Source organism: Olea europaea, unplaced genomic scaffold (genome assembly GCF_002742605.1).
Source record: "Olea europaea var. sylvestris unplaced genomic scaffold, O_europaea_v1 scaffold1433, whole genome shotgun sequence".
Lineage (NCBI taxonomy): Eukaryota > Viridiplantae > Streptophyta > Magnoliopsida > Lamiales > Oleaceae > Olea > Olea europaea.
This window is the reverse complement of record NW_019231866.1, coordinates 98,575-112,122: the sequence shown is the minus strand read 5'-3', so window position 1 is coordinate 112,122 and position 13,548 is coordinate 98,575. Positions and strand designations below refer to the sequence as shown.

Sequence of the window (13,548 nt, the reverse complement as noted above, 5' to 3'; positions counted from 1 at the left end):
GTTGTTACTGAAATGAGGGTTGAGCCTTAAGCTCTTAATAAAAGTTCAGTGCTAAAATACAAGTACCTCTAAAAGTAACAAAGATACTGGAAGAACTTTTACCTAAACAAACTTCAAGGTGGTGCTGCCTTAATAGAAGTTGGAGTATCTCTCTTAAAAATTTGTTGAAAAGGATAAGCGCAAGACCAAAAAAGCGCTAAGCGAGTAGTGAGGAACTTGAGAACACGTGATATTTGTGTGTGTGTTCTTACCGGTATTGTCACATGAAAAACTTGATTCAAAGCTTCATGCTACCTTGAATTTCGACTTTACTTTGTTTGAATTACACTATGGTTAGATTCAAATCGAAAGATATCTAATCCTTATGCATGAGTATCGTATAATTCGAATATGGAACATTGATTGTTTTTTAACAAGTGGGGAATTGTGATAGTTGTTCAAAACCATGTGACCGAATGGCTGCCAAATGGCCTCGGTTCAAACTAACCATGCGACCGCATGGATTTTCACCATGCGGTCACATGGTATAAGTTTGGTGACCATTGGAGTCAGTTTGGGTGGTTTTTTGGCAGCTTTTCACTTTATTTTGGCACCACTTCGTGAAGCTATGTTGCATGGCTATAAATAAGTGATTTTTTGATCATCAAATAGTATGAAAAACACTTATAAGTGACATGTTTATAAGATCAAACGAGAGAGAAGAAAGAAAAGAAAAAACCATCTTCTTCCATATTCCTTTTCCATCGTGTTCTTGAGTTCTTAGAGAATCAAACAAGTGCTTAGAGTTTGAATCTCTACAAGGCTTGATCAATCCTTCAAATTTTTTTCCGGATGACCCTTTAAGTACCATAATCTTTTCTAGTGGGGGCAAAATTCGTTTGAGGACAACGATCTCATATCGTGTTTGAGCCTTCCTACATTTGTTTTATTTTCTTCATCTTCTAATTTTCTTTCAATCTACATTTGTAATTCGTTCTCTAACCCCTTGGTGGAGAAACTATTTCTAATAGCTCGACTTGGTGGAGACTACTTTTGTCCAGACAGACTTAGATGAAAATGAAGATGCAACGAAAAACTTCGAGCAATCTGCAACCAAGAGTTCATACAATCTGAGGTGCCAAATTTTCCACCTCAGATCATACTACCATGCTGAAACGAATTTGGAACTTGAGATCGTTGTTTGGGTCCACATGGTTTAAGTTTCGACCGTTTCAAAACTGAACTTAACATCTTAGAAACGGTTTGGTCTATATTGTGATCGTCAAAATCCACTAAAAATCAAATTGAACCGTCGGCCTAAATTAATTTTAAAAAATTACTTTTTTTACCCAAAATATATTATTTATTAATCCAGTTTATACTTTAAAAATTTTAGTAATTTACTTGCCAAAGGATTCTATTGGCTTTTTAAGTAATAATCACTTGTGAAAAATATATATATTTTTATCTATTTCAAATTTTTTTCACTTGTTTGACTGATATTATTTTTATGTTGATGACAAGGTGATTTGAAACGAAATCGAATTGCAAAAAATGGTTTTGTGTGGAAAATGAAGTGATTTGGTTTTGAAATAAATAAATGATTTAATTTTAAAAAAATAAAATTCAAGAATCGTCGTCTTCACATGAAAAGAAGCGTAAAGTCAATTACTTCTCAAGAAATATTAATGTTAATAAACATTTTAACTAAACCAGATGAGTAATACTATTTAATCTCATTGGGGGTTACAATCCCAATTTAGATGATATTAATGTGACTTTAAATAATAAATAGAATTAAATAATTCATTTAATTTCACTTTTTATCTAACCAATTATCTAATACCATTTAAACTGTTCCAGTGAGACTACATAGCGTTATACTAACCAAATGCATTTACATGCGGCAAAACAAATTGATGTTTTCATTAAGCATTATTATTAATTCCCAAGTTGGTGGTCCTTCGCTTTGGGAGTGGAATATGGTACCCAATATTAATTAATAATTCACTTGCGTGCAGTAAAATGTAAAAATATATCTTCCAAAGAAGACCAAGTTCAATGAATCTAAAAAAATAATTTAAAATTTTCCTCTAAAGGAGAGAATAAAAAAGAAAAAGAAAAACCTTATACTATTTTAAATGTGCATCATTAACCAGATCGCTATTATTTTATGCAAAATTATGATTTACTATGTAATTAATACACTTTATTTTGAAAAAAGCAGCTTTATAGTAGTAGTTGACATTTTTTTGTCTTACAGCAACAGTTTTAGGACAAACTTAGTGGATGACCTGTGATCGTAATTAAGCATTTTTAATGGACGAATCCCATATGATATCAATTATTAAAGAGATTTTATTCTCTAAATCTTAGTTTCCTAGAACTTATGGTAGATCATCGGACAATGCAACACATGTATTGTCAAACATAATATAAGAAATTAAGGACCGTTTGGCAGCATCTCTATTTTTATTAATAATAGAGCTTATTAAAAATGTTATCTTAGGACAAATTCCTCAAAAAATTCGTATTGTCGGATAAAACATTTACAAAAAGTTATTCAAATTTATTCAAAACAATTATTGAAGTCCATTACATATACCATATTTAGTTTCGTGGAATTTTATTTGTACTTCTCCAACAAACCGTTTTGAACGAAATATCATATTATCTTGCCCCCTTGATCGATAATCTATCATATCCTTTCTCAAACTAAGAAAAATCACACGCCACATCAAGGTTCAACTCTCCACTACATAATGGACCACGATCTCACTTGGTAAAACTGCTTTTCGAGAGCCAATTACTAATCTTTCTAACTATCACAATCCAATTCAAAGGCCACCATATTCGTTTAGCTGCAACTTGTATTTTGTTGATGAGTTCACCTGGATAAATTTAGGACGTAACTCTGATATCACTTGTACGAATTTTGGCTGCAATTTTTCAATGAAGTGGCAAATCGAGTTGACAAAATTAAGGACTAGACACGTAGCATTTGTCTATTTTACTATATATATACATTTGAAATATAGTGGGTGAGAGTGTAGCATTCTAGTAAGAATAGGATTTAGGACAAAAAATTGAAAGCAGTAGACATGGGAGTTTGAGTATCGAGTGCACGCCGGATTATATTTCCGATCATTTTCATGAAAATAACCATCGACTTGCTATAGCTGCTAACTTTTTCAACGGTTGAGATTGTCCACTTCTTCAAACAGTTTATAAACAAACTTCTTCTCTTCCGTGAGCAGAGGTTACAGAGAATCTCTTTCATACTCCCCCAACCCCCACACCTCCACTCTATCTCTAGTCTCTACATTAGGGTTTACTTCGTTAAGGTACGCTACCGTTTTCATTTTTTTTGTGTTCAAAATGCAATAGTTTTCTGTTGAATGTAAAATGATATTTTCTTGGATTTTCTTGAAACAAGTAGAACTAAGCTTATGCACAATTAAAAGTCGAATCTTTTTGATGTACACATGTTTTCTTTTTCTTTTAGGTTAGGAATCATCACTACTTTGTTTTTTTTCAAGGCACTCTTTCTCATTTCAAGATATACTTTCCAATTTCCATTAAATACTGAAGATATTGAACTTTGTTGAAAAAGCTATTGCACAATTAAAACTCCAATCTTTTTTATTTTAAAATATAGCTGTTATCATGGATTTGGCGGGTAGAAAAAATTTGTTCAAGGACTTTGATGTTTTTCGTCTTCTATTTTGTGGCTTCAAGAGTATAATTTGAACTATATTTTGGTAGTTGACTAGTGTTTGATAGTGTTTCTAGTTAACTGGATTGAAATCGAAATGGAACCAATTTGTCGTGAATTTTCATATTCTTCAAATGGATTTCAATTGAAAAATCAGTCCATTGGCGAGTCGTCCAACCAAATACTAGCCAATGGACCTAGATTTGAGATTACTTCTCCAGATCAGAAGCTAGTCAATGAACAAAGGTTTCAGAATAACTTACCAGCACAAAAATTTGAACGTTTTCAAATGATTGGAAATGAGCCTTTTACGAGTAGTGAAGTCTCGTGTTCTAGTTTGGGCATTGAGAACGAATATGAAGAAGACTGTGATTTCTCAGACGCTGTTTTAAGATGCATAGATCAGATGCTTATGGAAGAAGATATGGAGGAAAAGACACATATGCTTCAAGAGTCTTTAGATCTTCAAGCAAAAGAGAAGTCATTCTACGAGGTTCTTGGCAAGAAGTATCCCCCTTCACCGGTACAAAACCGGACTTTAATTAGTCCATGTGGTGAGAGCCCAGATGATTACGTTCCAGGACATCACCATCATAATTGTTTAAGTTGCAATGGTTATGGAAGTGGTTACCTAATCGATGTAATTGGTCCGAGGTGGATAAACAATTGTATTGATTGTAATGCATGTCATGCTCAGTTATACACAGCATATAGTGGTTCCAATTCATCAATTAGATGGTCGAATAGCTTAAACAATATTGTCGACGGGTTCTCAGACTCTTCTCTAAGTCCTCTTCAGGTATCTAATATGTATAATGAGAGTCAATGTGTGTGGGATTTCAAGAAGGGGACTGAAAATGTTAGCAAATTCCTTCCAAGTGGGAATAGTGTGTGGGTTAATACAGACATTAATGGTTTGTTAACTCGGAAGCCAAATGGAGAATATGATGGGGGAGTAGTTACAGTGGAGAAGAAAGATGGGGACGCACAATCTCTGTCTGAGTCGAGGGGGAGGAAGAATCCACATAGTGGAGAAATGGATTTAGAAGAAGAAAGATGTAACAAGCAGGCAGCAATCTATACAGAATCTACTATTCGATCGGATGAATTCGATATTGTCTTGCTTCATAGTATGGGGGACGGTGAGGTTAGATTGGCAGCTTACAAGACGGAGTTGCGAAATGCTATGAATAAGTGTGTGCAGCAGAATGGACAAATGAAAAGATCTAGTGGAGTGAAGGGCCGTGGCAAAAAACAGAATAGGAAAAAGGAAGTTGTGGATTTGAGAACCCTCTTAATTAATTGTGCTCAGGCTGTTGCTGCTGATGATCGTCGGAGTGCTAATGAACTGCTGAAACAGATCAGGCAGCACTCATCTCCTTTCGGGGATGGAAATCAGAGATTGGCTCACTGCTTTGCCGATGGCCTTGAAGCGCGCTTGGCTGGCACTGGTAGCCAGATCCATAAGGCCCTTGTCAACAAAAGAATAACTGCGGCTGATTATTTGAAAGCTTACCATTTATATATTGCGTCGTCTCCATTCAAGAGGATTTCCAATTTTACCTCGAACAAGACAATTATGATGAAAGCGCAAAATGCAATGAGAGTTCACGTTATAGATTTTGGCATCCTCTATGGTTTTCAGTGGCCCACGTTTATGCAACGGATGGCTAGAAGACATGCACCAGCACCTCCAAGAGTTCGGATCACCGGCATCGAATTTCCCCAACCTGGGTTCCGTCCCACAGAAAGAATAGAGGAGACTGGTCGTCGATTGGCAGATTATGCAAAGACTTTCAATGTACCATTTGAGTACAATGCCATTGCAAAGAAGTGGGAAACCATCAAAATTGAGGAACTTAAGATTGAGAAAGATGAGTTTCTTGTTGTCAACTGTTTGTATAGGACGAAGAACTTATTTGATGAGACTGTGATGGCAGAGAGTTCAAGAACTGCTGTTCTGAACTTGATTAGGAAGATTAATCCGGACATCTTCATTCACGGGATTGTCAATGGGGCCTACGGTGCGCCATTCTTTGTCACTAGGTTCCGGGAGGCCTTGTTTCACTTCTCAGCGCTATTCGATATGCTTGAAACTAATGTACCTCGTGAGAAAACAGAGAGAATGTTAATCGAGACAGAAATCTTTGGCCGGGAAGCATTGAATGTCATAGCTTGTGAGGGTTGGGAGAGAGTTGAAAGGCCAGAGACGTACAAGCAATGGCAAGTCCGTAACTTGAATGCAGGCTTCTTGCAAGTCCCTTTTGAAAGGGATGTTATGAATAAGGCAATACATAAGGTAAGATCAAGCTATCACAAAGACTATATTATTGCTGAAGACAGTCAGTGGATGTTGCTGGGATGGAAAGGGCGGATAATCTATGCCCTTTCTTGTTGGAAACCTGTTTAAGAAACTAACATGTCTGCTGGGCAGTACCTGATATTATTTAATAGAATTAAGGAACAAAAATTAGTTAAAATTTTTATATATTGTAATGTTGAGTACTGTACCGATCTCTATAAAAGCAGATCTTAGTGGAGAATTTGACATGAAAGACCTAGGAAAGGCTAAAAGGATTCTAGGCATGGAAATAGAACGAAATAGGTCAAATTCCATCGTATTCTTACATCAGTCCCCATACATATCAAAAGTGTTGAAAAAGTTTAATATGAGTGACTGCAAACCTGTCACGTTGCCTCTTGCAAATCATTTTGTTCTATCTAAGGAACAAGCTCCTTGCAATGAACGTGAATTGGAATATATGAGTAAAATTCCATACTCAAATGTGATTGGTTCCATAATGTATTTGATGGTTTGCACTAGACCGGACTTAGGATTCGCTATTAGTACTCTCAGTAGGTACATGTCTAATCCAGGTCCTAAACATTGGGAAGCATTAAAGTGGCTTTTAAGATATTTGAAGGGTACAAGTGACGTGGGTCTAAAATTTAGTGCTAATAAAGAAGGCGTGAAATTAAAGGGTTTTGTAGATGCTGACTATGCAGGAGATAGGGATGGTAGGAAATCAACTTCCTCTTACGTATTCACCTTATCAAATTCGTGTGTTAGTTGGAAATCACAGTTACAACACATAGTTGCACTATCCACTACATAGTCAGAATATATTGCCACCACTGAAGCAATTAAAGAGGCTCTATGGCTTAGAGGTCTACTTCATGAACTGAGTGTCTTGAATGAGTATGTGGTTGTGTATTCTGATAGTCAATCATCCATACATTTGTGTAAGAATCCTGTCTTTCACGAACGCACTAAACATATCGATGTTAGGTTACACTTCATTAGGGATATAATATCACAAGAAGTAGTAAGACTTGAAAAAAATTCACACACAGTACAATCCTTCAGATATGGGCACGAAAGTGCTGCCACTGGTGAAGTTTAGAAGTTGCAAAGAGCTTCTAAACATCGGTACAGGTAAATGATTTCAATTTTATCGGTTTTTCTGTTAGAGGTGTCACTAATGGAAAAACGTTTTTTTCTTTGCAGGTCCTTTGACACCAAGGTGGAGGTTGTTAGACATTATGTTGTCAAACGACCCCCGGGCGATGATGAGAACCAATTTTATCAGTCGACCTAAATGACTGAACGATAATTCAACATCGAATAATGGATGAACCGACCGAACGTTGCCTTACCTATTGGACGACTAATATTCTTTGTGGCTTGTTGATTTCTTCCATTGGAAGTTAACCCTAGTCGAGCCTACTTACCATATCCCGACTTACCTTATGTTGGCCACTTGACTTACTATATATATTGGTGTCTTTGCCTTTGTTGGTACCGTCCAAAATTGAAGCCGTGAGGAAGAAGAAACTGCCGTGTCCAAGCCGTGTCTTATGTCTTCATCTTCTTCGTGATTTCTTCTCCACCCAAATTGCTTGAGTCTTTGTGAACCTTACCTGAGTGGTATCCATCCTAAGTGTGTGGATTTAATCAACCAAGCAAGAGAAGAAAGCAACCATAGGAAGAAGAGGCGCCGGCAGGTGGTTCATTCCAGTTTTGATGTTGAACTCGGTTTTAATGGTTAACTGAGCCCGGGAATCAGCGTGAGCAGCAAGAGGAAGGTCCTAACACGTTCCATTTAATTAAGACTTGATTCGCAGAAAGATTTTTCTTTTCTTTGCAAATATAAGTTGAATATATAGGATGAGAACTCAATTTTATTATACTAGCTGAGAAATCAGATACCGGCAATATCTCAGCTTCCATTGTAGCCATGAGGTTTAAATCCACATAGACAACCAAAAGGAAGAGTGTGGAAGAAGGAATGAAAACTATCAAAAGAAAAAACTGGCATATAATAATCTATATGCGGGGATGCATCTTCAACCTCTTGAGATGTGACAGAAGAGAAAATAGTACATGAAAAGAGGCGATAAAAGAAAAAGAGAAGCTAGGCAAAGGGAGTACAAACCAATATGTTTCCATTTCCCAAGCTGTTTAAAGGGTGGTTTTCATTAGTTCCTCCCATTGATCCAATTAATACTGTGCTTCACTCCAGCAGCTTTTGCTGTTCAACCCATAAATCACATATTTCTGTTGAGTAAGGAAACTATTAGAAACGGTAAATTTTAGTACTGTTTCTCACTGGCATCTATTTAGTTCTTTTGCCCAATCTAATCAACCTAGAAATGTATGCTGAAGATCAGTGATGACGCAGAAAGGGAGCTCTAACACAAACTCTACTAGAACCATGTTTGGCTAAGCTAAAACATTTACCTTTTAGTAAATTAGTTTAGAAATAAATCACTTTCTTGAATGGTTAAGGCTGAAAATAAGTACGTTAAGGTAAGAGCACTTCCAAATTAATTAACATTTTTTACTTGAAAATAAGATATAAATTAACACAACCAAATATTTGGAAAACAAAAAGTTACTCCAAATTAACTCTTACATTTTCTATGCGTAGCCAAACACACTCTAGGTAATGATACCTGTTCAGGATATGCTCCATCGTCAAAACAGAATTCCCGCCTTCCACCTTTAGCTGGGTCAGACCTGGGTTCTACCTTTGGCATGGAACTTGTAAGAATGATGAGCGCGTCAATACCTTGGATTGCTGGAACAATGCTTTCCGCATTCCCTATATCACCAATGCAAACATCATCTGCTCCACCAACTTTTTTCCTTTCCCTCCTTGGTTCTTACCAAACCTCTAGTAGTAAACTGGACTGATCTCTTCTTCAGTTTCTTCTAACAAATTTGTCATGACATAATCAAGTGACGCAAAAGCCTGTCAGCAGAGGATTTTTTGGAAATGTAATTGTGTGGAGATAGTCTCATTTTTCCTTCAAATAACTAGCACCATGCATGCAAAACTACAGTTGGTGGATAAGAAAACATATTTGTCAAAATTTTGCTGTTAGGTTGATCTGGTAAAAATCAAATATTTTATCATACAAGCAAGCAGACAACAAAGAAACAAAGTAGCAGACGCAAGATTTATATGGTCTTATATAGACCTATGCATACAGGCGAGGGAGGACCAAATCTAGAAAACAGAACAAACGGCTGATCGCGAAAACAAAAGATTTCAAAATAAGCATCCCAGATGATGGAAATTCAGCAAGAGCAACTGATGGAAATTAGAGCAGTGTTTTATTTCTATGTAAAAATGACAGACTTTACAACCTCCATTTTACAATGACTTGCGTACATTTAAATACAAAATCTCCTATCTCTATTTTAGGAAATTAGCCAACATTTTGCATATATAGAAGTAGCAGGCTAATTTCATGGTTATAAAAAAATAACATTTACAGAAAATTGATTGACTGTTATAGGCATCATTATTGGCTATCTTGCTGGTTTTGATTCTTGGCTTGATTTGTGGTGGCTGATTTTTGCTCCTTGGCTTGATTAGTGGAATCTTCCTTCATACGACCCCGCAAGATTGGGCTGCCATCGGCAAGACCAATCTTGTTTCTCAGTTGTTTCGTACGTTGCTTTGACAGTGGTTTTGTTAGAATATATGCAAGCTGGTCCTGTGTATTTACATGATGAACTTGGAGTGTTCTTTTCTGAACTATAACGCGCACAAAGTTTAGATCAATTTGAATGTGCTTCATTCGAGAGTGGTGGACTGGATTGAAACTCAGTTGTGTGGCACCCAAGTTATCACAAAGTAGCTTTGGTGTGGATGATATAGGGTGGCCAAGTTCTTGAAATAACTGAAGGAGCCAAATGGTTTCAGAGGCCACATTTGCGAGGGCTCTGTACTCGGCCTTGGTTGATGATCGAGCAACTTTCCTTTGTTTTTTAGAGTTCCAAGAAATTGGATTTGTGCCAAGGAAACATATATAAGCAGAGGTTGAAGTTCTATCATCAAAGTTCCCTGCCCAATCTGCATCGATGTATGCGATAAGAGTTGACGGACTGAATCTGATGTGAATTCCATGAAAAATTGTTTGTTTCAAGTGATGAAAGAGCCTCTTCGCAGCCATCCAATGAGTTGCAATAGGTTTATGCATGAACTAAGAGAGTTTAGTCACCGTAAATGAAATGTTTGGCCTCGTAAGAGATAGATATTGAAGAGCACCTATAACACTCCTAAATTCTATGCTGTCAACGGAGCTGGTTCCATCAATGAGTTTGAGGGATATAGTGGTTGAAAATGGTATGGATGCATCTTTTGCACCGAGCATATTACTTTTGGACATGATATCTCTAATGTATTTATGCTGAGATAAGAAGAGACCAGATTTAGTAGGTATAACTTCCATCCCCAGGAAAAAATTTAGCTGTCCCATATCTTTCAAAGAGAAACAGTGTCCAAGTTTTGTGATTACTGAAGCAACAAATTGAGTATGCCAGTTATGACTAAGTCATCCACATATACTAGCAGAAAACATGTAACCGAGCTGGTTCTGTATATAAATAATGAAGAATCTACTTTAGAATTCATAAACTCAAGCTCTATAATGGTTTTCTTGAGGGCCGAATACCATGCTCTTGGTGCTTATTTTAGGCCATAGATGGCCTTGTGTAACTTGCAGACATGGTTGGGCTTAGATGTATCCTTGAACCCCAGAGGTTGAATCATGTAAACATTTTCAGTCAACATCCCATGTAAGAATGCATTGTTGACATCAAGTTGTCTTAAAATCTACCCTTACATAACAGCAATAGTCAAGACAGTTCTTATTGTTGCCGGCTTTACAACCGGACTAAATGTCTCTTTATAATCTAAGCCAGGGCGTTGGTTATACCCTTTGGCCACAAGTCTTGCTTTAAAGCGATCAATAGACCCATCAGCTTTCCTCTTAACTCAAAATACCCATTTATAGCCTACTAGTTTGCAGTGTGTAGGAGGAAGAACTAAGTCCCACGTACCATGCCTAATCAATGTCGTGAGTTCTTCAGACATGGCATGTCTCCATTTTGGTTCACGGAGTGCTTGACTCACATAGTTTGGTTCAATAGTTGGTTGAATAGGATGTTTTGTGATTGAGTTTAACTGTTTTGGCTTGTAGATGTTGTTCATGGACCGAGTGGCCATGGTGTGAGTTCGGGTTATCTCAAAAGGTGGGTTATTGACTATGGACTCGATGATTTCTGTACAAGGAGTTTGTTTATCCGTGGTGAGTAAGGGACTTGAGTGAGTGGACTCACTTGTGTGTGACTGGTGTGGTGTGATCGAAGAAATTGAGTTTAAATTGGGGAAATTTTGAGGAGAGAAATTAGGGGAATTACCTGAGGTGTAGCAGAAGGCGGTGAGCTCTCAGACTATACCGACAATGGTTGCGGCACGGGAATCATCGACATAGGCAGCATTGATGGGGAGGATTTAGTGCCGGGTTCTTGGGACTTGATGGGACTTTTGGTTTCATCGAAGATAACATGCCGAGAGAGATACGTACGTTTTGTGTTCATATCAAAGCACTTGAATGCATTTTGGGTTTGGGAATAGCCTAAGAATAGGCATGGGATGGATTTAGGTTGGAGCTTATTTGAGTTATAGGGCCGGATTAGAGGAAAACAGAGGCAACCAAATTTTCTTAACTTAAGATAATTTGGTGTTTGTTGAAATAAGGCTTCAAATGGTGATTTATTTTTTAACAATTGTGTTGGTTGTCGGTTAATAAGATAAGCAGCCATTTCAAAAGCATGGGACCAATATGATAGGGGTAGAGAAGCATCTTGTAATAAGGTTAATCCTGTTTCAACATGATGACGGTGACGACGTTCGGAAACCCCATTTTGTTGTGGTGTATGGGGTACCGTGGTATAGTGGCTAATTCCATGAAATGAAGGATAATTTTTGAGTGCCACAAATTCACCACATTATCAGAATAGAGACTTTTGATTCTTTTTTGAAAGCGATTTTCCACAAGATTTTTACATTGTGGAAGCTTACATCAGATTTTTTTTGTTAAAGGGTAGAACCACACATATTTGGTAAAATGGTTGACCAAAATTAAATAATATTTAGAACCATCGATACCAATTGTATGCGCGGGACCCCAAACGTCAGTGTATATGAGATCAAGGGGTGCATTGTTTTGTAAACTAGTGGAACGAAATGGTTGTTGGTGTGCTTTATTCATTGAACAAGAAATACAAACGTGAGACACTCGGTCTTTTTTTTATTAAAAGGGAAAAAGATTTGATAAGATAATGAACAACTTTTTGAGATGGATGTCCAAGCCTCTTGTGACACCCACAATCGATGTTCGCTCATGCACATTTGCAACCATTTTTTAAGGAGAGTCCGTTAGGGAGTCTGGGAGCTTGTAAACACCATTTTCACATGCACCTTTAAGTAAAGTTGCCCCTGTGGTCTGATCCTTGACAAGAAAATAAGTGGGGGGGAAATTCAAGAAAAAACATTATTTTGAGTGGTAAAGTGATGAACGAAAATCAATTTTTTGCAGATACTTGGAACACAAAGTATCATTTAAATGAAAGGTACGTGTTGGTGATTGAAATACCAAAAAACCAATGTGTGATACATGCAAACTTGAACCATCGCCTATTTCAACTTCATCTGTCCCTAGGGATGTAAACGAGCCGAGCCGAGCCAAAGCTCGCCCAAAAAAAGAAGGCTCGGCCCGAGCTTTTGGCTCGGGCTTTTTACGAGCCGAGCCGGCTCGGTTTTTTTTTTTTTTTTTTTTTTTTTTTTTTTTTAATGACATTTTTTTTATATGCTAATTGTTGAATGACATTTTTTTGAAAGAATTTAAAAATTGCATCATTTATTATTTATACAAATTACAAATTAAATAAAAGTACAACTTTCAAAATTATGTAATTTATACGAATAACAAAATAAATAAAAGTTACAAATTACAACCCTCCTCCTTTTTCCGGGCTTGGGACCGGCTACAATCAACGTAGGCGGAGTTAAAATTGTACACGAATAAAATATTTCGTGTTCAATTTTTTTGAATCAAATAAATTTAAAAAATACATTTTTTAAAGAAAAATAATTAATTTAAAAACTTACAACATCCTATGTTTGGATATGCTGCAACTCTTCGGCCATTATACTATCAACATGTTCTTGAACACGTAATTCTGCACATTCCCAATCCTTCAAACATATCAAAACCTCCAATATATCTTCTTTTAGTCTTGATCGTTCATCTGATAAAATTCGACCACCTAAACTGAATGCAGCCTCCGATACTACCGTAGACACCGGAGGTGTTAGTAGATCACGTGCAATTTTTGATACAATTGGATATTGTCTTTCGTTACATCTTCACCAATTTAAAAGACTAAATTCTTGTAATTCGTGCAGTTGCAACCACTACGAACATCCACGCACATATACCTAGCTAACTCAGAAGGAATTTCAAGATTTGTACCACCAATATTGATCGCTCTAGAT

General features: G+C 36.8%; 1 protein-coding gene across 1 annotated transcript; it reads left to right on the top strand.

Moving 5' to 3' along the window:
• The first annotated feature begins 3,006 nt into the window (after positions 1-3,006).
• Positions 3,007-6,206, top strand: LOC111375947 (scarecrow-like protein 9). Its single transcript, XM_022998869.1, has one exon. The coding sequence runs from the start codon at positions 3,792-3,794 to the stop codon at positions 6,102-6,104; it is 2,313 nt and encodes a 770-aa protein (XP_022854637.1). The 5' UTR covers positions 3,007-3,791; the 3' UTR covers positions 6,105-6,206.
• Positions 6,207-13,548: the final 7,342 nt, after the last annotated feature.